Source organism: Dendrobates tinctorius, unplaced genomic scaffold (assembly GCF_039654945.1).
Source record: "Dendrobates tinctorius isolate UK_male_01 unplaced genomic scaffold, ASM3965494v1 ptg000251l, whole genome shotgun sequence".
Taxonomy (NCBI): domain Eukaryota; kingdom Metazoa; phylum Chordata; class Amphibia; order Anura; family Dendrobatidae; genus Dendrobates; species Dendrobates tinctorius.
In genome coordinates, this window is record NW_027361918.1 from 3,688,718 (window position 1) to 3,711,663 (window position 22,946).

Sequence of the window (22,946 nt, forward strand, 5' to 3'; positions counted from 1 at the left end):
GAAATATAGAAGAGTTTACCTCTCCACTCAGCAGAAAATAGAAATATAGAAGAGTTTACCTCTCCACTCAGCAGATAATAGAAATATAGAAGAGTTTACCTCTCCTCTCAGCAGATAATAGAAATATAGAAGAGTTTACCTCTCCACTCAGCAGATAATAGAAATATAGAAGAGTTTACCTCTCCACTCAGCAGATAATAACAGAAATATAGAGGAGTTTACCTCTCCGCTCAGCAGATAATAGAAATATAGAAGAGTTTACCTCTCCACTCAGCAGAAAATAGAAATATAGAAGAGTTTACCTCTCCACTCAGCAGATAATAGAAATATAGAAGAGTTTACCTCTCCTCTCAGCAGATAATAGAAATATAGAAGAGTTTACCTCTCCACTCAGCAGATAATAGAAATATAGAAGAGTTTACCTCTCCTCTCAGCAGATAATAGAAATATAGAAGAGCTTACCTCTCCACTCAGCAGATAATGGAAATATAGAGGAGTTTACCTCTCCACTCAGCAGATAATAGAAATATAGAGGAGTTTACCTCTCCACTCAGCAGATAATAACAGAAATATAGAGGAGTTTACCTCTCCACTCAGCAGAAAATAGAAATATAGAAGAGTTTACCTCTCCACTCAGCAGATAATAGAAATATAGAAGAGTTTACCTCTCCACTCAGCAGATAATAGAAATATAGAAGAGTTTACCTCTCCACTCAGCAGATAATAGAAATATAGAAGAGTTTACCTCTCCACTCAGCAGATAATAGAAATATAGAAGAGTTTACCTCTCCACTCAGCAGATAATAGAAATATAGAAGAGTTTGCCTCTCCACTCAGCAGATAATAGAAATATAGAGGAGTTTACCTCTCCACTCAGCAGATAATAGAGATATAGAAGAGTTTACCTCTCCACTCAGCAGATAATAATAGAAATATAGAAGAGTTTACCTCTCCGCTCAGCAGATAATAGAAATATAGAAGAGTTCACCTCTCCACTCAGCAGATAATAATAGAAATATAGAAGAGTTTACCTCTCCACTCAGCAGATAATAATAGAAATATAGAAGAGTTTACCTCTCCACTCAGCAGATAATAGAAATATAGAAGAGTTTACCTCTCCGCTCAGCAGATAATAGAAATATAGAAGAGTTTACCTCTCCGCTCAGCAGATAATAGAAATATAGAAGAGTTCACCTCTCCACTCAGCAGATAATAATAGAAATATAGAAGAGTTTACCTCTCCACTCAGCAGATAATAGAAATATAGAAGAGTTTACCTCTCCACTCAGCAGGGAGATGATCTCTGAGGTGAAGTCTATGATTCTTCTGGAAATGTTGTTCTCGTCTTCGTCCATGTCTGGTTCGTCACTCGGGGAGAAATCTGGGTGGTGTGAAGGGATCGGGGTCTTCGGGGTCTTTATGATAGGAGGCTGTAAATCATACAAGGACATCACCGTCAGTCACATACAGATCTGATCTCATTGCACAGTGACATTTACAGATTATTAATAGGTATTTTACACCTGTCCATCAGGTGAGACTTTCCACCTGTTAGGACCAGGCTTGCGCTTTCCAACATCCTATGAAGACATCTGAAGCCTCGGTTCCTTATGGCCTTCATGAATATCGGAGGTCCGTGTAGAAGTTTAGGGGCCTCTAATATGACGGCACATAGCAGAATCCATACCTGTGTAACTAGTAAAGTCTCTCCCTGTATCAGCTCGGCTTCCTCACATCCCTCAGTCTTTGCTTCTAGAGAACCTGTGCACTAGGAGAACACTATTTCTGCCATTTCAGGGGTGATCTGTGGGTGAATAAGTTGACGTTGCTGCTCGGTTGCTTTACTTAATGTAAAGTAACCTATGTGCTCCCCGGAGATTTCCAGCTCTCAGTCCCAGGTGCGTGCACGGAGCGGCTTCACTCACCGCTCAGTAGACCGAGCGCTGGTTGGGAACATGCCTGGCACACAGCCGGCTCTATACCGCGTCTGTACAGACACCACCAGTCACTGAACCTCCTGGGATGATGTGGACGGAGCGACCTGGTCAGACACGTTGTCCTCCAGCCATTACTGAAGCTGGATGGGGTGACACAGTCTCCATCTCTCCAGCACCAGAGGCTCAGATGGGATTAGATGCCAGAACATCCTTCCTCCGATCATTTATATTAGCTACTATCATCTTCATATCAGCTCATCTGATTCCCGGGAAATGTGTAGTCTCTCGTGTCCCAAATCACCCAGGTGGTGCCAATGTCCACTGTAATGGCATCAGTGATCTCATTAGGGATCGCTATTGTGACAACACTGCATTTTATCTTAATTAACCCGACATCTATTTTCAGTAAACCAGGAGGAATAGACATACAGTGCCTACAAGTAGTATTCAACCACCTGCAGATTTAGCAGGTTTGATAAGATGCAAATAAGTTAAAGCCTTCAAACTTCACACAAGAGCAGGATTTATTAACAGATGCATAAATCTTACAAACCAAAAAGTTATGTTGCTAAGTTAAATTTTAATAAATTTTAAACATACAAGTGTGGGTCAATGCCAATGTTCAGTCCCTCCGTTGATGGTGGATGACAATGGCGTTCTAAACCTGTATCTAAAAACAGGGAGCGCCCTCCCGTTTGAGAATGAAACCCCCGTGAAGTTTGCTAAAAAGTACGGCCGGACATTGGCATTTTACAGAGCACATACAATTAAGTGCCACGTTTTGGATCATTGAAGGACTGTGCATCTGTCCCATAGTGTTAACGCTGCAATTTTCTACTAGCGCGGCAACCTAATACATTAACTGCAGTTGTGAACTATCAAAAGGAGATATGCCTCTGTAACAAGATACATCCAGCCAGGAACAGTCTACAGGACAACAGCCAGATCATGGCTCCAACACGAGGGGCACAGATGTCTTTCTACAGGATGCCAGTTAAGGACACCTCGGCTAGAAGAATACAGATCTGCTCCATGGACCATTACTGCAACCATGGATACGTTTGGAGTAGTCAGGCTTTGGACCCACCGGTCACCTGAGTCCCATGGATACGCTTGAGGAAGCAAGATTGGGACCCACCAGTCACCTGACTCCATGGAGATGTTCAGAGAAGCCAGATTGTGACCCGCCGGTCAACTGGCCTTGTATTTGAATGGACTGTCATCTTCCAATGCTTGTCGTCACCTTCTCTCTGCGTGCCACAGGCGGGTTAGGCAGTCCTGGAAGCTCTGAAGTAACAGCTGTTCTCATTCCGGCGACGCAAGCTGAAGGGTGAGACTCTGTAATTTGCACCATTTTAGGTATTGTGCTGGGACAGTTCTACGTGTTACCTTTCTGTTTTGTGGTTCAATAAAAGTATGGCCACACTGTTTTACCCTCAACCTGTGTTGCCTGAGTAGTATTACACCCACTGCAAAAGTTGAGTGGGCATTCGGTGAGATGATCCATTTTCCATGTGGTGTCGGCTAGTGGACTAAAGCACCCACTGACCCCCCGTGTCTACACAGTTTTAACGTGGAACGATTCTGTGCAGATTCTGCCAGGTGAAGCCAGGAGAAAAGGAGGCAGTGCCACAGACTGACAGTTGATCTTGGTGCTGTTCAGGGGTTGATTATCTCGTTCAGGAAGTTACCTCTTCATCTTCCACGAAAATCTTCCTTAGAGACATGTCTGCGAGAGCTCAGTGGATCAGGGACGAGAAAATGAATCCAAACCACTTGTTACCTCAATCTCAATCTGCAGAAACGAAAGTATCACGTCACTTACTGCACCAGGTGAATCTGGAAGCCAGACGCACATCATTTCCAGGCCTTGGCGTCAGTGATGCTGACAGACCCCGCGTTCTGCACAGGGACCTCATTAGAGAGACATGTTTGTGCCAATGAATCAGCAACAGCTCAACCACAAAGGATTGGAACAGACAGATGTGCCAGTGGTGGACATACTGGTGAGACCAGTCTCCTTACAGACTCCATACAGAAGCAGAGGTGTGCTGTATACTGGAGCAATGAGCCAACATTTGTCTGCAGCTGGTGCTTTCTAAGGTGACAGGTTCCCTTATAAAAGAGAAATTTCTGTTCTTGCAGATGACACAAGCTGGCGTGTTCTGCAATCTATCGAGGAAGCTCATGAGGTCCAGCGTGACAAGTTGAGAGCTTGGTGGTGTCGGGAGGTGGTGCGGATGGTTTGATCGGTGGAGATCTGCCACCTGAGGATGGGGATGATGATTGGATCTCGGGATTCTCAGATTGGATTTAAGACAGCTGACTCCCTATTCAGTTGCTAGTGATTCCTTCTGGCTTGTCAGCTCTTGGTTTTCAGCTCTGTTCCAGTCATCTAAAGCTAAGTTTTTCTGCTAATGTTCACACTTGATTTTGTTGGTGTATTCAGTTTTTTGTGTGGTCAGCCAGCCCCGGCTGGGGCTGTGCTGAATATCCACTCTTATTTATCAGTATTTTGCCAATTGGCTTTTTGTCCCTTACTAGTTCGGTCTCTTTTTGCTCTGTCTCAGAATATTCCAGAGTGCTGATATAGTGGGAGAAGTCTAGTGACTTCAGGGTTAATTTTGCTATCAGAAGTGTTGGACATTATTTTTGTAGGGTTTTTTGCAGGTTGCAGACAGCGACTTGCCTTTCCTGTCTAGTTAGTTTGGGCCCCATCATTTGCTCAGCCTATTTTCCTGCCTGTGTTTGTGCCTTCATCTTGTTTCACCGTCAATACATGTGTGGGGGCTATCTATTCCTTTGGGGTCTGCTCTGGGGCAGTTAGTTTTCCCTTTTCTTGCTTTAAGCGTATGTAGTCCTCCAGCCGTGACAAGGCGTCTAGGAACATCGTAGGTACGCTCCACGGCTACTGCTAGTTGTGTGGTAAGATCAGGCATCTGCATAGTTACCAACTTCTCTGGTTTTCTGTGGCTTAGCTTGTTTTATTTTTTTTCTCCTCAGTGACCCATTCATAACAGATCTGGGTGTAATAATATGTGACCCCATATGCTCTAGGGGGTATAACTAGGAGAGTCACTGGTGGGGAAGGGTCTGGGTGTAATGATATGTAGCCCCATATGCTCTAGGGGGTATAACTAGGAGAGTCACTGGTGGAGAAGGGTCTGGGTGTAATAATATGTGGCCCCATATGCTCTAGGGGGTATAACTAGAAGAGTCACTGGTGGGGAAGGGTCTGGGTGTAATAATATGCGGCTCCATATGCTCTAGGGGGTATAACTAGGAGGGTCACTGGTGGAGAAGGGTCTGGGTGTAATAATATGTGGCCCCATATGCTCTAGGGGGTATAACTAGGAGGGTCACTGGTTGGGAAGGGTCTGGGTGTAATAATATGTGACCCCATATGCTCTAGGGGGTATAACTAGAAGAGTCACTGGTGGGGAAGGGTCTGGGTGTAATAATATGTGACCCCATATGCTCTAGGGGGTATAACTAGGAGGGTCACTGGTGGGGAAGGGTCTGGGTGTAATAATATGTTGCCCCATATGCTCTAGGGGGTATAACTAGGAGGGTCACTGGTGGGGAAGGGTCTGGGTGTAATAATATGTGACCCCATATGCTCTAGGGGGTATAACTAGAAGAGTCACTGGTGGGGAAGGGTCTGGGTGTAATAATATGTGACCCCATATGCTCTAGGGGGTATAACTAGGAGAGTCACTGGTGGGGAAGGGTCTGGGTGTAATGATATGTGGCCCCACATGCTCTAGGGGGTATAACTAGGAGAGTCACTGGTGGAGAAGGGTCTGGGTGTAATAATATGTGGCCCCATATGCTCTAGGGGGTATAACTAGAAGAGTCACTGGTGGGGAAGGGTCTGGGTGTAATAATATGTGGCTCCATATGCTCTAGGGGGTATAACTAGGAGGGTCACTGGTGGAGAAGGGTCTGGGTGTAATAATATGTGGCCCCATATGCTCTAGGGGGTATAACTAGGAGGGTCACTGGTTGGGAAGGGTCTGGGTGTAATAATATGTGACCCCATATGCTCTAGGGGGTATAACTAGAAGAGTCACTGGTGGGGAAGGGTCTGGGTGTAATAATATGTGGCCCCATATGCTCTAGGGGGTATAACTAGGAGGGTCACTGGTGGAGAAGGGTCTGGGTGTAATAATATGTGGCCCCATATGCTCTAGGGGGTATAACTAGAAGAGTCACTGGTGGGGAAGGGTCTGGGTGTAATAATATGTGGCCCCATATGCTCTAGGGGGTATAACTAGGAGGGTCACTGGTTGGGAAGGGTCTGGGTGTAATAATATGTGACCCCATATGCTCTAGGGGGTATAACTAGGAGGGTCACTGGTGGAGAAGGGTCTGGGTGTAATAATATGTGGCCCCATATGCTCTAGGGGGTATAACTAGGAGGGTCACTGGTGGAGAAGGGTCTGGGTGTAATAATATGTGGCCCCATATGCTCTAGGGGGTATAACTAGGAGGGTCACTGGTGGGGAAGGGTCTGGGTGTAATAATATGTGACCCCATATGCTCTAGGGGGTATAACTAGGAGAGTCACTGGTGGGGAAGGGTCTGGGTGTAATGATATGTGGCCCCATATGCTCTAGGGGGTATAACTAGGAGAGTCACTGGTGGAGAACGGTCTGGGTGTAATAATATGTGGCCCCATATGCTCTAGGGGGTATAACTAGAAGAGTCACTGGTGGGGAAGGGTCTGGGTGTAATAATATGTGGCTCCATATGCTCTAGGGGGTATAACTAGGAGGGTCACTGGTGGAGAAGGGTCTGGGTGTAATAATATGTGGCTCCATATGCTCTAGGGGGTATAACTAGGAGGGTCACTGGTTGGGAAGGGTCTGGGTGTAATAATATGTGGCCCCATATGCTCTAGGGGGTATAACTAGGAGGGTCACTGGTGGAGAAGGGTCTGGGTGTAATAATATGTGGCCCCATATGCTCTAGGGGGTATAACTAGAAGAGTCACTGGTGGGGAAGGGTCTGGGTGTAATAATATGTGGCCCCATATGCTCTAGGGGGTATAACTAGAAGAGTCACTGGTGGGGAAGGGTCTGGGTGTAATAATATGTGGCCCCATATGCTCTAGGGCAGTGATTTTCAACCTTTTTTGAGCCGCGGCACACTTTTTATACGTAAAAAATCCCGGGGCACACCACCAACCAAAATGGCACAAAATGACACTAAAACAGTACATATTATACATATAGTTAATAATATAGATTCTAAATGTATTTTTACTCACTCAGTGTGAAACCTGGGCCTGTTTCGATAAACACAAAAGGGATATCCTGGCAGGAATGGTGGAAAGACACACACGAAGCTCTTCCTCAACAGTTCTCAGTCTCTCCCTGTTTTTAGTTTTTATCGCAGTCAAGCTTGAGAAGCCCAGCTCACATAGATATGTGGTCGAAAATGGGAGCAATGTCAAAATAGCTTTGTTGGCCAGAATGGGGAACTCCTTCTTATCACAAGAGCTGCTTTTTAGGCCCTCAAGAGTGAAATATGCCTGGCAGAGGTCCTTTCAATAAATTATTTATTTTAAAAAAGTTAAATAAAAAAGGATAACCCCCTCATATATACAATCCCATGTAACCTCATACATACAGTCCCATGTATTCCCATATATATATATATATATACAGTCCCATGTAAAGTCATACATACAGTCCCACGTATATGAGCCACATAATTATCAGCATATACCATATACAGTGGGGCAAAAAAGTATTTAGTCAGTCAGCAATAGTGCAAGTTCCACCACTTAAAAAGATGAGAGGCGTCTGTAATTTACATCATAGGTAGACCTCAACTATGGGAGACAAACTGAGAAAAAAAAATCCAGAAAATCACATTGTCTGTTTTTTTTTCATTTTATTTGCATATTATGGTGGAAAATAAGTATTTGGTCAGAAACAAGCAATCAAGATTTCTGGCTCTCACAGACCTGTAACTTCTTCTTTAAGAGTCTCCTCTTTCCTCCACTCATTACCTGTAGTAATGGCACCTGTTTAAACTTGTTATCAGTATAAAAAGACACCTGTGCACACCCTCAAACAGTCTGACTCCAAACTCCACTATGGTGAAGACCAAAGAGCTGTCAAAGGACACCAGAAACAAAATTGTAGCCCTGCACCAGACTGGGAAGACTGAATCTGCAATAGCCAACCAGCTTGGAGTGAAGAAATCAACTGTGGGAGCAATAATTAGAAAATGGAAGACATACAAGACCACTGATAATCTCCCTCCATCTGGGGCTCCACGCAAAATCCCACCCCGTGGGGTCAGAATGATCACAAGAACGGTGAGCAAAAATCCCAGAACCACGCGGGGGGACCTAGTGAATGAACTGCAGAGAGCTGGGACCAATGTAACAAGGCCTACCATAAGTAACACACTACGCCACCATGGACTCAGATCCTGCAGTGCCAGACGTGTCCCACTGCTTAAGCCTGTACATGTCCGGGCCCGTCTGAAGTTTGCTAGAGAGCATTTGGATGATCCAGAGGAGTTTTGGGAGAATGTCCTATGGTCTGATGAAACCAAACTGGAACTGTTTGGTAGAAACACAACTTGTCGTGTTTGGAGGAAAAAGAATACTGAGTTGCATCCATCAAACACCATACCTACTGTAAAGTATGGTGGTGGAAACATCATGCTTTGGGGCTGTTTCTCTGCAAAGGGGCCAGGACGACTGATCCGGGTACATGAAAGAATGAATGGGGCCATGTATCGTGAGATTTTGAGTGCAAACCTCCTTCCATCAGCAAGGGCATTGAAGATGAAACGTGGCTGGGTCTTTCAACATGACAATGATCCAAAGCACACCGCCAGGGCAACGAAGGAGTGGCTTCGTAAGAAGCATTTCAAGGTCCTGGAGTGGCCTAGCCAGTCTCCAGATCTCAACCCTATAGAAAACCTTTGGAGGGAGTTGAAAGTCCGTGTTGCCAAGCGAAAAGCCAAAAACATCACTGCTCTAGAGGAGATCTGCATGGAGGAATGGGCCAACATACCAACAACAGTGTGTGGCAACCTTGTGAAGACTTACAGAAAACGTTTGACCTCTGTCATTGCCAACAAAGGATATATCACAAAGTATTGAGATGAAATTTTGTTTCTGACCAAATACTTATTTTCCACCATAATATGCAAATAAAATGAAAAAAAAACAGACAATGTGATTTTCTGGATTTTGTTTTCTCAGTTTGTCTCCCATAGTTGAGGTCTACCTATGATGTAAATTACAGACGCCTCTCATCTTTTTAAGTGGTGGAACTTGCACTATTGCTGACTGACTAAAAACTTTTTTGCCCCACTGTATATATATAGTATATGAGCTGGCGCTTGTACTCCAGCCTCATGGCCATAGTATTTCTCATTGTACCCCTTTATATTGCAGTATATGAGCCACATAATTATCCCTTTCTTGTAGTAATATGCCCCATCATTATCACCTTCTTGTAGTAATATGCCCCATCATAATCCCCTTCATGTAGAAATTGCCCATTCCACTACCTCCATCATTTCCTTCTCCCCACCACCCCATTATTGCCCTTTCGACAACCCCATCATTGCCCTCTCCCCACCACCGCCTTCTTATCACCCCCATCACCGCCTTCTCCATTGCCCTCTCCCCATCACCGCCTTCTCCATGACTCCCATCATTGCTTCTCATCACATCCATCAACTCACCTACACACGCACACAAACACACACCTCTCACCTCTCCTCACCGGCAGCTTCCTCTCACTGGCACAGCAGCCGCGGGGCTGAATGATGATGTCATCCAGCCGCGCCGCTGACTGCTGTGTCAGGGAGGAAGCGACACAGGAACACGGGACTGCTGCCTCTCCGACCCGCCGCCCTGCTTGCCTCCACATGGCTAATTTGCATCGCATGTAAATTAGCCATGCGGACACGCGGCACACCCGACCATTGCTCTAGGGGGTATAACTAGGAGGGTCACTGGTGGAGAAGGGTCTGGGTGTAATAATATGTGGCCCCATATGCTCTAGGGGGTATAACTAGGAGGATCACTGGTGGAGAAGGGTCTGGGTGTAATAATATGTGGCCCCATATGCTCTAGGGGGTATAACTTGGAGGGTCACTGGTGGGAAAGGGTCTGGGTGTAATAATATGTGGCCCCATATGCTCTAGGGGGTATAACTAGGAGGGTCACTGGTGGGGAAGGGTCTGGGTGTAATAATATGTGGCCCCATACGTTCTAGGGAGTATAACTAGGAGAGTCACTGGTGGGGAAGGGTCTGGGTGTAATAATATGTGGCCCCATACGCTCTAGGGGGTATAACTAGGAGGGTCACTGGTGGAGAAGGGTCTGGGTGTAATAATATGTGGCTCCATATGCTCTAGGGGGTATAACTAGGAGAGTCACTGGTGGGGAAGGGTCTGGGTGTAATAATATGTGGCCCCATATGCTCTAGGGGGTATAACTAGGAGGGTCACTGGTGGAGAAGGGTCTGGGTGTAATAATATGTGGCTCCATATGCTCTAGGGGGTATAACTAGGAGAGTCACTGGTGGGGAAGGGTCTGGGTGTAATAATATGTGGCCCCATATGCTCTAGGGGGTATAACTAGGAGGGTCACTGGTGGAGAAGGGTCTGGGTGTAATAATATGTGGCTCCATATGCTCTAGGGGGTATAACTAGGAGAGTCACTGGTGGGGAAGGGTCTGGGTGTAATAATATGTGGCTCCATACGCTCTAGGGGGTATAACTAGGAGAGTCACTGGTGGGGAAGGGTCTGGGTGTAATAATATGTGGCCCCATATGCTCTAGGGAGTATAACTAGGAGAGTCACTGGTGGGGAAGGTTCTGGGTGTAATAATATGTGGCCCCATATGCTCTAGGGGGTATAACTAGGAGGGTCACTGGTGGGGAAGGTTCTGGGTGTAATAATATGTGGCCCCATATGCTCTAGGGGGTATAACTTGGAGGGTCACTGGTGGGAAAGGGTCTGGGTGTAATAATATGTGGCCCCATATGCTCTAGGGGGTATAACTAGGAGGGTCACTGGTGGGGAAGGGTCTGGGTGTAATAATATGTGGCCCCATACGTTCTAGGGAGTATAACTAGGAGAGTCACTGGTGGGGAAGGGTCTGGGTGTAATAATATGTGGCCCCATACGCTCTAGGGGGTATAACTAGGAGGGTCACTGGTGGAGAAGGGTCTGGGTGTAATAATATGTGGCTCCATATGCTCTAGGGGGTATAACTAGGAGAGTCACTGGTGGGGAAGGGTCTGGGTGTAATAATATGTGGCTCCATACGCTCTAGGGGGTATAACTAGGAGAGTCACTGGTGGGGAAGGGTCTGGGTGTAATAATATGTGGCCCCATATGCTCTAGGGAGTATAACTAGGAGAGTCACTGGTGGGGAAGGGTCTGGGTGTAATAATATGTGGCCCCATATGCTCTAGGGGGTATAACTAGGAGGGTCACTGGTGGGGGAAGGGTCTGGGTGTAATATGTGGCCCCATACGCTCTAGGGAGTATAACTAGGAGAGTCACTGGTGGGGAAGGGTCTGGGTGTAATAATATGTGGCCCCATATGCTCTAGGGGGTATAACTAGGAGGGTCACTGGTGGGGAAGGGTCTGGGTGTAATAATATGTGGCCCCATACGCTCTAGGGAGTATAACTAGGAGAGTCACTGGTGGGGAAGGGTCTGGGTGTAATAATATATGGCCCCATACGCTCTAGGGAGTATAACTAGGAGAGTCACTGGTGGGGAAGGTTCTGGGTGTAATAATATGTGGCCCCATATGCTCTAGGGGGTATAACTTGGAGGGTCACTGGTGGAGAAGGGTCTGGGTGTAATAATATGTGGCTCCATATGCTCTAGGGGGTATAACTAGGAGAGTCACTGGTGGGGAAGGGTCTGGGTGTAATAATATGTGGCTCCATACGCTCTAGGGGGTATAACTAGGAGTCACTGGTGGGGAAGGGTCTGGGTGTAATAATATGTGGCCCCATATGCTCTAGGGAGTATAACTAGGAGAGTCACTGGTGGGGAAGGGTCTGGGTGTAATAATATGTGGCCCCATATGCTCTAGGGGGTATAACTAGGAGGGTCACTGGTGGGGGAAGGGTCTGGGTGTAATATGTGGCCCCCTATGCTCTAGGGTGTATAACTAGGAGGGTCACTGGTGGGGAAGGGTCTGGGTGTAATATGTGGCCCCCTATGCTCTAGGGAGTATAACTAGGAGGGTCACTGGTGGGGAAGGGTCTGGGTGTAATAATATGTGGCCCCATATGCTCTAGGGGGTATAACTAGGAGGGTCACTGGTGGAGAAGGGTCTGGGTGTAATAATATGTGACCTCATATGCTCTAGGGGGTATAACTAGGAGAGTCACTGGTGGGGAAGGGTCTGGGTGTAATAATATGGACACAGAGGCTGCAGGGAGTGAGCAGAACACCGGCAGCTCTGTCACTAGGAGAGAGGCAGCCATGACTGCACAGACTGTGTGAGAGCTGCGCCCGAGTCCTGGCCGCTGTCACCTCACCTGACACCGCAGAGAGCCGCAGCCGGGGGAAGACGTCCTGGGGGCGGGGCGGACACCACAGTAGAGGCTAAATCCGAGTCGGCGAAAGGACCTGCGGTGACGTCATGTCCATGTGACCTCGCGATTGGTTGATGTCCCCGGAAGGGGAGGGGCCTCCTCCTGTATTGTACGGAAGCCGGGTTGGGGCTGACGTTGCGGAGATGTGACTGTGGATTTGTGGAATCTGCAGGGGGAACAGGGTCAGCTTGTGTGTGATAGGAGGGGCCGGGGGGGCTCCTGTTACTTCTGTGGGGCCGGGGGGGCTCCTGTTACTTCTGTGGGGCCGGGGGGGGGCTCCTGTTACTTCTGTGGGGCCGGGGGGGCTCCTGTTACTTCTGTGGGGGGCTCCTGTTACTTCTGTGGGGCCGGGGGGGGGCTCCTGTTACTTCTGTGGGGCCGGGGGGGCTCCTGTTACTTCTGTGGGGCCGGGGGGGGCTCCTGTTACTTCTGTGGGGCCGGGGGGGGCTCCTGTTACTTCTGTGGGGCCGGGGGGGCTCCTGTTACTTCTGTGGGGCCGGGGGGGGGCTCTTGTCACTTCTGTGGGGGCGGTCATTTCTGATCACTTAACCCTTGTCATCCTGTAAAAATCTGATAGCATGTTTGACTTTTCTTTTGACATACATCCTTTTTTGCGGCTTTTGTTCTCCCTTGCGAGCCTCCCTTCTTTACTGGCTTTAGCTCTTCTAACTCTTGCCCTGCAGACAGCATTATGTTCTTTACCATTTCATAAACACTAGCTAAAAAGGAAAAAGATGTCTAAGTTCTGTGTTCATCCGTCCTGGTCTCTTAAATGCTTCCAATTCGTCCTTCTTTTCTGGATCTTTACTGATTGTGCGGTGAGAATTTCATTTAGTAAAGTCTCCCATCCTTCTTGGACATTTCTTTAGAACATCCAGCCATTGGACCTTTCCTACCCTCTTTCTGGGTCCAGTAAAATCGGCCTTTCTGAATTCCAACCTTAGGGCACATACCCATTTGCGAGAAAAATAAAGGTCCAATTTCCGGACCCAAAAAACGGACGAGTGCTATGTGAGTGTAATGCGATTTCCGTGTGCCTTTTCCACAGAACATCCACATGGCGTGTGTATGACATCCGTGTGCAATGCGATTTCAACATGAGTTTTACATACAGCAGCTCTCTCTATATTAAATCTCATGTTACAATAGCATTGCAAAAAAAAAAAACCACATCGTTTTAAAACAAAATATTCTTTAAAACGCACACATTATCTATAATATAATCGCTGGTAGCGTCACTCTGTCAGATCAGAAGCCTTTATACACTGCGCAAGCGTGACGCGCCTGCGCAGTCTGGCTCCAGACAGAAGAAGGCATCCAGCGGTGAGAAGGGTGTATGGCGCCGGAGATCACTGTACAGGTAATGCATACCGCGATCTCCGGCGCCATACTTACCTGACCGGGAGGAGCGTTGCCGCGGCACTTCTCGTCTCGCTGGAGACCGGGGCAGGAGTGCAGCCAGAATCGCGCATGCGCAAAGCGCTATCCAGTGCCGTTTTGCTGAATACACATTTGCAGTGTGTTTTCAGCAATATGGCACCCGACAGCGCTATGGCCATGTGCGTACTCCAATGTCAGACTCGTCCCCCGGCACAACGGGACAGCGCTGGAGCACAGGAAAGAAAGGTGAGTATAAATGTGTTGTTTTTTTTTTGTATGTGTGGAGATTAATAGGGGTGAGGGGACCATGCATACCAGGAAAGGGGGGGTGAGGGGACCATGCATACTAGGATAGGGGGATGAGAGGACCATGCATACCTGGAAAGGGGGGTGAGAGGACTATGCATACCAGGATAGGGGGGGTGAGGGGACCATGCATACCAGGATAGGGGGGTGAAGGGTCCATGCATACCAGGATAGGGGGGTGAAGGGTCCATGCATACCAGGATAAGGGGGGTGAGGGGACCATGCATACCAGGATAAGGGGGTGAGAGGACCATGCATACCAGGGTAGGGGGGTGAGGGGACCATGCATACCAGGATAGGGGGGTGAGGGGACTATGCATACCAGGAAAGGGGTGAGAGGACCATGCATACCAGGATAAGGGGGTGAGAGGACCATGCATATCAGATTTGTGGGTGAGAGGACCATACATACCAGGATAGGGGGTGACGGGACCATGCATATCAGGATTGGGGGGATGAGAGGTAGCATGCATATCAGGATAGGGGGTGAGGGGACCATGCATATCAGGATTGGAGGTGAGGGGACCATACACATCAGGATTGGGGGGTGAGGGCACCATATACATCAGGATTGGGGGGTGAGGGAAACATGCATACCAGGATAGAGGGTGGGGTGAGAGGACCATGCATACCAGGATAGGGGGTGAGGACCATGTACACCCCCATGGTCCTCTCACCCCCGTATCCTGGTATGCATGGTCCCCTCAACCTCCCTATCCTGGTATGCATGGTTCCCTCACCCCCCAATCCCTGGTATGCATGGTCCCCTCAACCCCCAATCCTGGTGTTCATGGTCCCCTCAACCCCCAATCCTGGTGTGCATGGTCCCCTCACCCCCCCATCCTGGTATGCATGGTCCCCTCAACCCCCAATCCCTGGTATGCATGGTCCCCTATCCTGGTATGCATGGTCCTCTCACCCCCCCCCTTATCCTGGTATTCATGGTACCTCTCACCCCTCTTATCCTGGTATGCAAGGTCCTCACCCCCCTATCCTGGTATGCATGGTCCCCTCACCCCACTATCCTGGTATGCATGCTATTTCTCACCCCCCTATCCTGGTATGCATGGTTCCCTCACCCCCCTATCCTGGTATGCATGGACCCCTCACCCCTCTATCCTGGTATGCATGGTCCTCTCACCCCCCTATCCTGGTATGCATGGTCCCCTCATCCCCAATCCTGGTATGCATGGTCCTCTCACCCCCTTTATCCTGGTATGCATGGTCCCCTCAACCCCCGTTTCCAGGTATGCATGGTCCTCTCACCCCCTTTATCCTGGTATGCATGGTCCTCTCACCCCCGTTTCCAGGTATGCATGGTCCTCTCACCCCCTTTATCCTGGTATGCACGGTCCCCTCACTCCCCAATCCTGGTATGTATGGTCCTTTCACTCCCTATCCTGGTATGCATGCTACCTGACCCCCCCATCCAGGTATGCATGGTCCCCTCACCCCCCTATCCTGGTATGCATGGTCCTCTCACCCCCCCCTTTCCTGGTATGCATGGTCCTCTCACCCCCCCTTTCCTGGTATGCATGGTCCTCTCACCCCCCCTTTCCAGGTATGCATGGTCCTCTCACCCCCCCTTTCCAGGTATGCATGGTCCTCTCACCCCCCGTTTCCTGGTATGCCTGGTCCTCTCACCCCCCTTTCCTGGTATGCCTGGTCCTCTCACCCCCCCTTTCCTGGTATGCCTGGTCCTCTCTCACCCCCCCTTTCCTGGTATGCCTGGTCCTCTCATCCCCCCCCTTTCCTGGTATGCCTGGTCCTCTCATCCCCCCCCCCTTTCCTGGTATGCATGGTCCCCTCACCCCCCCCCTTTCCTGGTATGCATGGCCCTCACCCCCCCCCCCTCTCCTGGTATGCATGGTCCTCTCACCCCCCCCCTCTCCTGGTATGCATGGTCCTCTCACCCCCCCCCTCTCCTGGTATGCATGGTCCTCTCACCCCCCCCCCTCTCCTGGTATGCATGGTCCTCTCACCCCCCCCCCCCTCTCCTGGTATGCATGGTCCTCTCACCCCCCCCCTCTCCTGGTATGCATGGTCCTCTCACCCCCCTTTCCTGGTATGCATGGTCCTCTCACCCCCCCCCCTCTCCTGGTATGCATGGTCCTCTCACCCCCCCCCCCTCTCCTGGTATGCATGGTCCCCTCACCCCCCCCCCCCTCTCCTGGTATGCATGGTCCCCTCACCCCCCCCCCCCCTCTCCTGGTATGCATGGTCCCCTCACCCCCCCCCCCCTCTCCTGGTATGCATGGTCCCCTCACCCCCCCTTTCCTGGTATGCATGGTCCCCTCACCCCCCCTTTCCTGGTATGCATGGTCCCCTCACCCCCCCTTTCCTGGTATGCATGGTCCCCTCACCCCCCCTTTCCTGGTATGCATGGTCCTCTCACCCCCCTTTCCTGGTATGCATGGTCCTCTCACCCCCCCCCTCTCCTGGTATGCATGGTCCTCTCACCCCCCCCCCTTTCCTGGTATGCATGGTCCTCTCACCCCCCCCTTTCCTGGTATGCATGGTCCTCTCACCCCCCCCCCTCTCCTGGTATGCATGGTCCCCTCACCCCCCCTTTCCTGGTATGCATGGTCCTCTCACCCCCCCCCCTCTCCTGGTATGCATGGTCCCCTCACCCCCCCTTTCCTGGTATGCATGGTCCCCTCACCCCCCCTTTCCTGGTATGCATGGTCCTCTCACCCCCCCCCCTCTCCTGGTATGCATGGTCCCCTCACCCCCCCTTTCCTGGTATGCATGGTCCTCTCACCCCCCCCCCCTCTCCTGGTATGCATGGTCCCCTCACCCCCCCTTTCCTGGTATGCATGGTCCCCTCACCCCCCCTTTCCTGGTATGCATGGTCCTCTCACCCCCCCCCTCTCCTGGTATGAATGGTTCTCACCCCTATTAAACTGCACACATACAAAAAAAAAATTTATACTCACCTTTCTTTCCTGTGCTCCAGCACTGTCACATTCTGCTGGAGGCCGGGGGAGGAGTGTAGCACCGGAGTATGCACATGCCCATAGCGCTGTCCGGTGCCATATTGCTGAAGACACACTGCAAATGTGTATTCAGTAAAATGGCGCTGGATAGCGCTATGCACATGCGCGATTCTGACACGCACTCCTGCCACGGGCTCCAGCGAGAAGCACCGCAGCAACGCTCCTCCCAGTCAGGTAAGTATGTAAATATGGCATTACCCCTACAGCGATCTCCAGTGCCATACACACTCCCTGTATCGCTGGGTGCCTTCTTCTGTCTGGAGCCAGACTGCGCAGGCGCGTCGCGCTTGCACAGTCTATAAAGGCTTTCGGACAGAGTGACGCTACCAGCGATTATATTATAGATAGTAAAAACCCGAAGATGCCGCGTACAGTAAAGAAAATAATAGGTTCGCATATAATAGACAAGATATACTGTATACACATAGTATAGGGGTGTGTGTGTATATGTGTATATATATATAGTGGTGCAGTAACCTCTGTTAAAGCTAGGGGGCGCTGCATACGCGACTAAGAATATGCATGTGGGCATTTCCTTGATGGGGAAACAGTGACTGGCATGGTTGTAAATGTCCAGTATGTGTCGCAGAGGTTCTCTGTGCTATAAGCCAAAAATCGCGTTGTTATGCTGGGACTTGTAGTCCAAGAGTTGTTTATCTATAAGGGCGGCTTATAGGGCTTGTCAGAGAGCTGGGCGGGATCGGCTAGCCACACATACACCGCCCGCATATGGGGGTGGTTTGGGATATATAGTGTGACTGAGGTCTGATCACATGGGTTATGTGTCTGATCCTGAGTGGTCAGAGTGCAAGGTCCCGGAAGGCCTGGGTGTGTTGGAAGTGTCTGGGACTGGACTTCCTGGGGAGCACATGGAAAGGCCCGGACCTGGTAGAGTCTGTGACAGCTCTGTGTAGGGAAGCTACTGCCCGGCTGTGGCTCTGCAACTGTAGACAGCCTAGTGAGCAAGGCACTGTCTGGAACAGTGATCCCAGTGCGGCCGCTCCCCTGATAACCCGTGAGGGATTAACTGTGAGTAACGCTGACCGGGGTCAGTAAGAGACTGTGTTCTGGCTATAGAGCATGCGTGTGCCCACAGGCCTGAGAGAGCGAAGCTCTACTATGGACATTAAGAAGTCGTCTGTCTGATGTAAGACTGCCTTGTGTTCCTGTGACATTGGTTTATGAAGGAAATAAACCACACAGACTGTTACTTTAAGCAAAAGTGTCCCTGTGTGTCTCAATATCGCCACCAAGCGAGATAATCCCCGTCCAAACATTTGGTGGATCTCTACAATGTGTGTGTGTGTGTGTGTGTATATATATCAGTTGTGGCCAAAAGTATTGACACCCCTGCAATTCTGTCAGATAATACTCAGTTTCTTCCTGAAAATGATTGCAAACACAAATTCTTTGTTATTATTATCTTCATTTAATTTGTCTTAAATGAAAAAGCACAAAAAGAATTGTCCTAAAGCCAAATTGGATATAATTCCACACCAAACATAAAAAAGAGGGTGGACAAAAGTATTGGCACTGTTCGAAAAATCATGTGATGCTTCTCTAATTTGTGTAATTAGCAGCACCTGTAACTTACCTGTGGCACCTAACAGGTGTTGGCAATAACTAAATCCCACTTGCAGCCAGCTGACATGGATTAAAGTTGACTCCACCTCTGTCCTGTGTCCTTGTGTGTACCACATTGAGCACGGAGAAAAGAAAGAAGACCAAAGAACTGTCTGAGGACTTGAGAAACCAAATTGTGAGGAAGCATGAGCAATCTCAAGGCTACAAGTCCATCTCCAAAGACCTGAATGTTCCTGTGTCTACCGTGCACAGTGTCATCAAGAAGTGTAAAGCCCATGGCACTGTGGCTAACCTCCCTAGATGTGGACGGAAAAGAAAAATTGACAAGAGATTTCAATGCAAGATTGTGCGGATGTTGGATAAAGAACCTCGACTAACATCCAAACAAGTTCAAGCTGCCCTGCAGTACGAGGGTACAACAGTGTCAACCCGTACTATCCGTCGGCATCTGAATGAAAAGGGACTGTATGGTAGGAGACCCAGGAAGACCCCACTTCTTACCCCGAGACATAAAAAAGCCAGGCTGGAGTTTGCCAAAACTTACCTGAAAAAGCCTAAAACGTTTTGGAAGAATGTTCTCTGGTCAGATAAGACAAAAGTAGAGCTTTTTGGGCAAAGGCATCAACATAGAGTTTACAGGAGAAAAAAAGAGGAATTCAAAGAAAAAAAAACACGGTCCTACAGTCAAACGTGGCGGAGGTTCCCTGATGTTTTGGGGTTGCTTTGCTGCCTCTGGCACTGGACTGCTTGACCGTGTGCATGGCATTATGAAGTCTGAAGACTGCCAACAAATTTTGCAGCATAATGTAGGGCCCAGCGTGAGAAAGCTGGGTCTCCCTCAGAGGTCATGGGTCTTCCAGCAGGACAATAACCCAAAACACTTCAAAAAGCACTAGAAAATGGTTTGAGAGAAAGCACTGGAGACTTCTAAGGTGGCCAGCAATGAGTCCAGACCTGAATCCCATAGAACACCTGTGGAGAGATCTAAAAATGGCAGTTTGGAGAAGGCACCCTTCTAATATCAGGGACCTGGAGCAGTTTGCCAAAGAAGAATGGTCTAAAATTCCAACAGAGCATTGTAAGAAACTCATTGATGGTTACCGGAAGCGGTTGGTCGCGGTTATTTTGGCTAAAGGTTGTGCAACCAAGTATTAGGCTGAGGGTGCCAATACTTTTGTCTGGCCCATTTTTGGAGTTTTGTGTGAAATGATCAATGTTTTGCTTCATTCTCTTTTGTGTTTTTTCATTTAAGACAAATTAAATGAAGATAATACCAAAGAATTTGTGTTTGCAATCATTTTCAGGAAGAAACTGAGCATTATCTGACAAAATTGCAGGGGTGTCAATACTTTTGGCCACAACTGTATGTATATTTGACAGCGATTTAGCAGAATAGCCACTAATTCATTTGTCGGCTTCTGTAAAATAATTGCAGAAGCTGACAGGATAGGAGACATGGATTACATACAGTAAACCATTGCATATCAGGAAGACTTATATACTGTATGTCAGTGACGACTAATTTTGTGTAAAATTTTGAATCTGTAGGTGTTAATAAATGAAAGAATATAATCACGGGAAAAAATTGCTTGGGCTCCTGCACACTTTTCTGTGCCAGAGAGGGAAAGCCAGTGACCGAGGGCAGATATTAATAGCCAAGAAAGGGACCATTGTTTTTGCCGCCCCTCCCCCCCCCCCCCAAGAAAGGCACATCCATAAGATGCGCCAATTCTGGCACTTACCCTCTCTCTTCCCATTGCCCTGTAGTGGGTGGCATATGGGGTAATAAGGGGTTTATGTCACCTTGCTATTGTAAGGTGACATTAAGCCTGGTTAATATTGGAGAGGTGTCAATAAGAAACCTACCCATTATTAATCCAATAGTGTGAAAGGGTTAAAAAAACACGTTAATAAAGTCTTTTAATTAAACACACAGGTTTCACATCTTTATTAAACTCCCAATCCAAGCGAAGCAATCGTTCTGTAAAAAATAAAAAGCAAACAATATCCCATACCTGTCCGACGCTGGGCAGCCTCAGTGACGTCAGCACTAGTCATTGAGGCTGCGCAGACTCCCCGCCTGACCCGCGGTGAACTCGGCAGTGTGGGAAAAGGTTCAGAAACTTTTCCACGCTAATCAGCTCATCTCTGGTCAGGCGGGGAGGCTGCGCAGGCAGCTTTTCATCCATTCCTCCGTGGTTTACAGCTGGGGCGGTAGCATTAACACCGCTCCCGGTTGTAAACTACTTAACCCCTTCAGATGGATTGTAGCGTGGGACTTGACTGTACGGCGGATAGGTATGGGATATTGTTTGTTTATTTTTTACAGGAGAACGATGGCTTCGCTTGGATTGTGAGTTTAATAAAGATGGGAAACCTGTGTGTTTAATTATTTCATTAAAAGACTTTATTAATGTTTGTTTTTTAACCCTTTCATACTATTGGATCCTGTCGGCTTCAGCAATGATTTTTACAAAAGCCGACAAATGAATTACCGGCTATTCTACTATGTATCTCTCTATGAAATATAAAGATATACATATATATATGTGTGTCACTGACATATATATATATATATATATATATATATATACACACACCTATTCTATGTGTATACATGTAGTCTATCTTTTGTATTATAACACGTCAGTGTGATTTTTGCTGTGTAGCCGCTGTGGTGTGACTGGTGGTCACGTAGTTAATAGTAGGTATGTACATCACTGGGATGGTAGCTCCCTGTGATGTAGCCCGGAGTGTTTTTCTTAAGTGTACGTAAATTTTTAAGTAGTTGTTGTTCACATTTGGGTCCGGGCTACGGGTAGCTATGAGAGTTGGGAGGGTCGGGCTACCCATGTGCCTCGTTCCGTGGTGAGGGGGTGTTTACTGTACCCCGTTTTGGCTGTGTGTGTTTGTGAATTTTGGGGACCTGTGATGAGGTAATGAACATGTGACTAGCCATGTGATGGCTTGTAACCACTCCCAGTTACCTATCTAAGGAAGGTGTGCTGCACATGGAGTCTGTCAGCTTGGACAGAGCTCTCATGTTCCAGGCTCGGACGTCGCATATCCTGGGGAAGCCGTGCCGGCGACTCCGAGCCAAAAGGAGTGAACGGTCTTGACAACCGTGTGTTATACTGACTGGGGTCAGTGAGAAGTATTTTTCAGTGAGAGACTGTATTCACGTGTTAAAGCTGAATGTTTAGCGGAGAGTGTAATGACTGCTGGAACTGTCTAAACAATCAAATGGACTCGTGTTAACCCTGAGAATGCCAGTGTTTACTTCAAAGACCTGCAAAGTGACTAATCCCCGTCCACTCACATGGTGGAACGTTAAACCACATATGAATTGCTTTTCAAAGGACACCGGTGCCTAAAAATCAGAAAGCACTCGCATGACTAACATTGGTCCGAGTGCAATCCGTTTTTTTTTTTTAACGGATTGCACTCGTTCGTATTTCTCACAAGTGAGTATGAGCCCTTAAAGCCTGAGTCTTCACAAATCTTCCTCCTCTTGTAATTCAAGATTTGAGGATAGCTTGATCGCTACTTCATAAATTCCCAGCCACCTTTACTTCCTCAACCATTTCCTCCTTCTTGGTAAGAATTAGGTCCAAGATTGCAGATCCTCTTATTCTTTATTCTACCTTTTGAAAAGATAAAGTTGTTGTAAAGAGAAGATAAGAATTTTCTGGACCTATTACTTTTGCCTGAGATTCCCAACAAAAAATCTGGATAGTTCAAATCTCCCATGATCACTATGTCATACTTTTTAAGAACCAAGACATCTGATGTAAAATAGAGTTCATCCATATCTTCAGTCTGTCCAGGCGGCCTATAGTAAACACCTACAATTGTATCCTTTCTATTCTCTCCTTGTATTCTTACCCAAACAGTTTCTACAGAGCTACCAGTCTCTAAAGCTTGGATCTCTGTTGAGATATATGCTTTCCTAACATACAATGCGACACCTCCTCCCCTCTTGCTAAGCCTGTTTCTTATCAATAAGTTACAACCTTCAAGATTTGTATTCCAAGAATGTTTATCATCCCAACTAAGTTTCAGTGACGCCAATGACATCATATCTCTCCTCCTGTAGTACTGATAAAAAGGATTTCCCTTTTCGGCACTTCCAGACGCC

At 47.9% G+C, this 22,946-nt stretch overlaps 1 protein-coding gene across 4 annotated transcripts in view; it reads right to left on the minus strand.

Annotated features, from left to right (window-relative positions):
* The window catches only part of LOC141065423 (uncharacterized), a 171,089-nt gene that overhangs the window by 38,792 nt on the left and 109,351 nt on the right, over positions 1-22,946 (minus strand). Inside the window, exons 1-2 of one of the 4 annotated variants that reach the window (XM_073557912.1) lie at positions 12,486-12,639; positions 1,278-1,430 (exon numbers count right to left, since the gene is read on the minus strand). The exons of 1 other annotated variant lie outside the window; for it this stretch is intronic. In XM_073557912.1, the coding sequence (XP_073414013.1) occupies positions 1,278-1,355 (78 nt within the window). In that variant the 5' untranslated portion in view covers positions 1,356-1,430; positions 12,486-12,639. Of the gene's footprint in view, positions 1-1,277; positions 1,431-7,209; positions 7,450-9,687; positions 12,461-12,485; positions 12,640-22,946 lie in introns of those variants that run through there. 2 more of the 4 variants (XM_073557914.1, XM_073557913.1) reach the window with 2 other exon arrangements.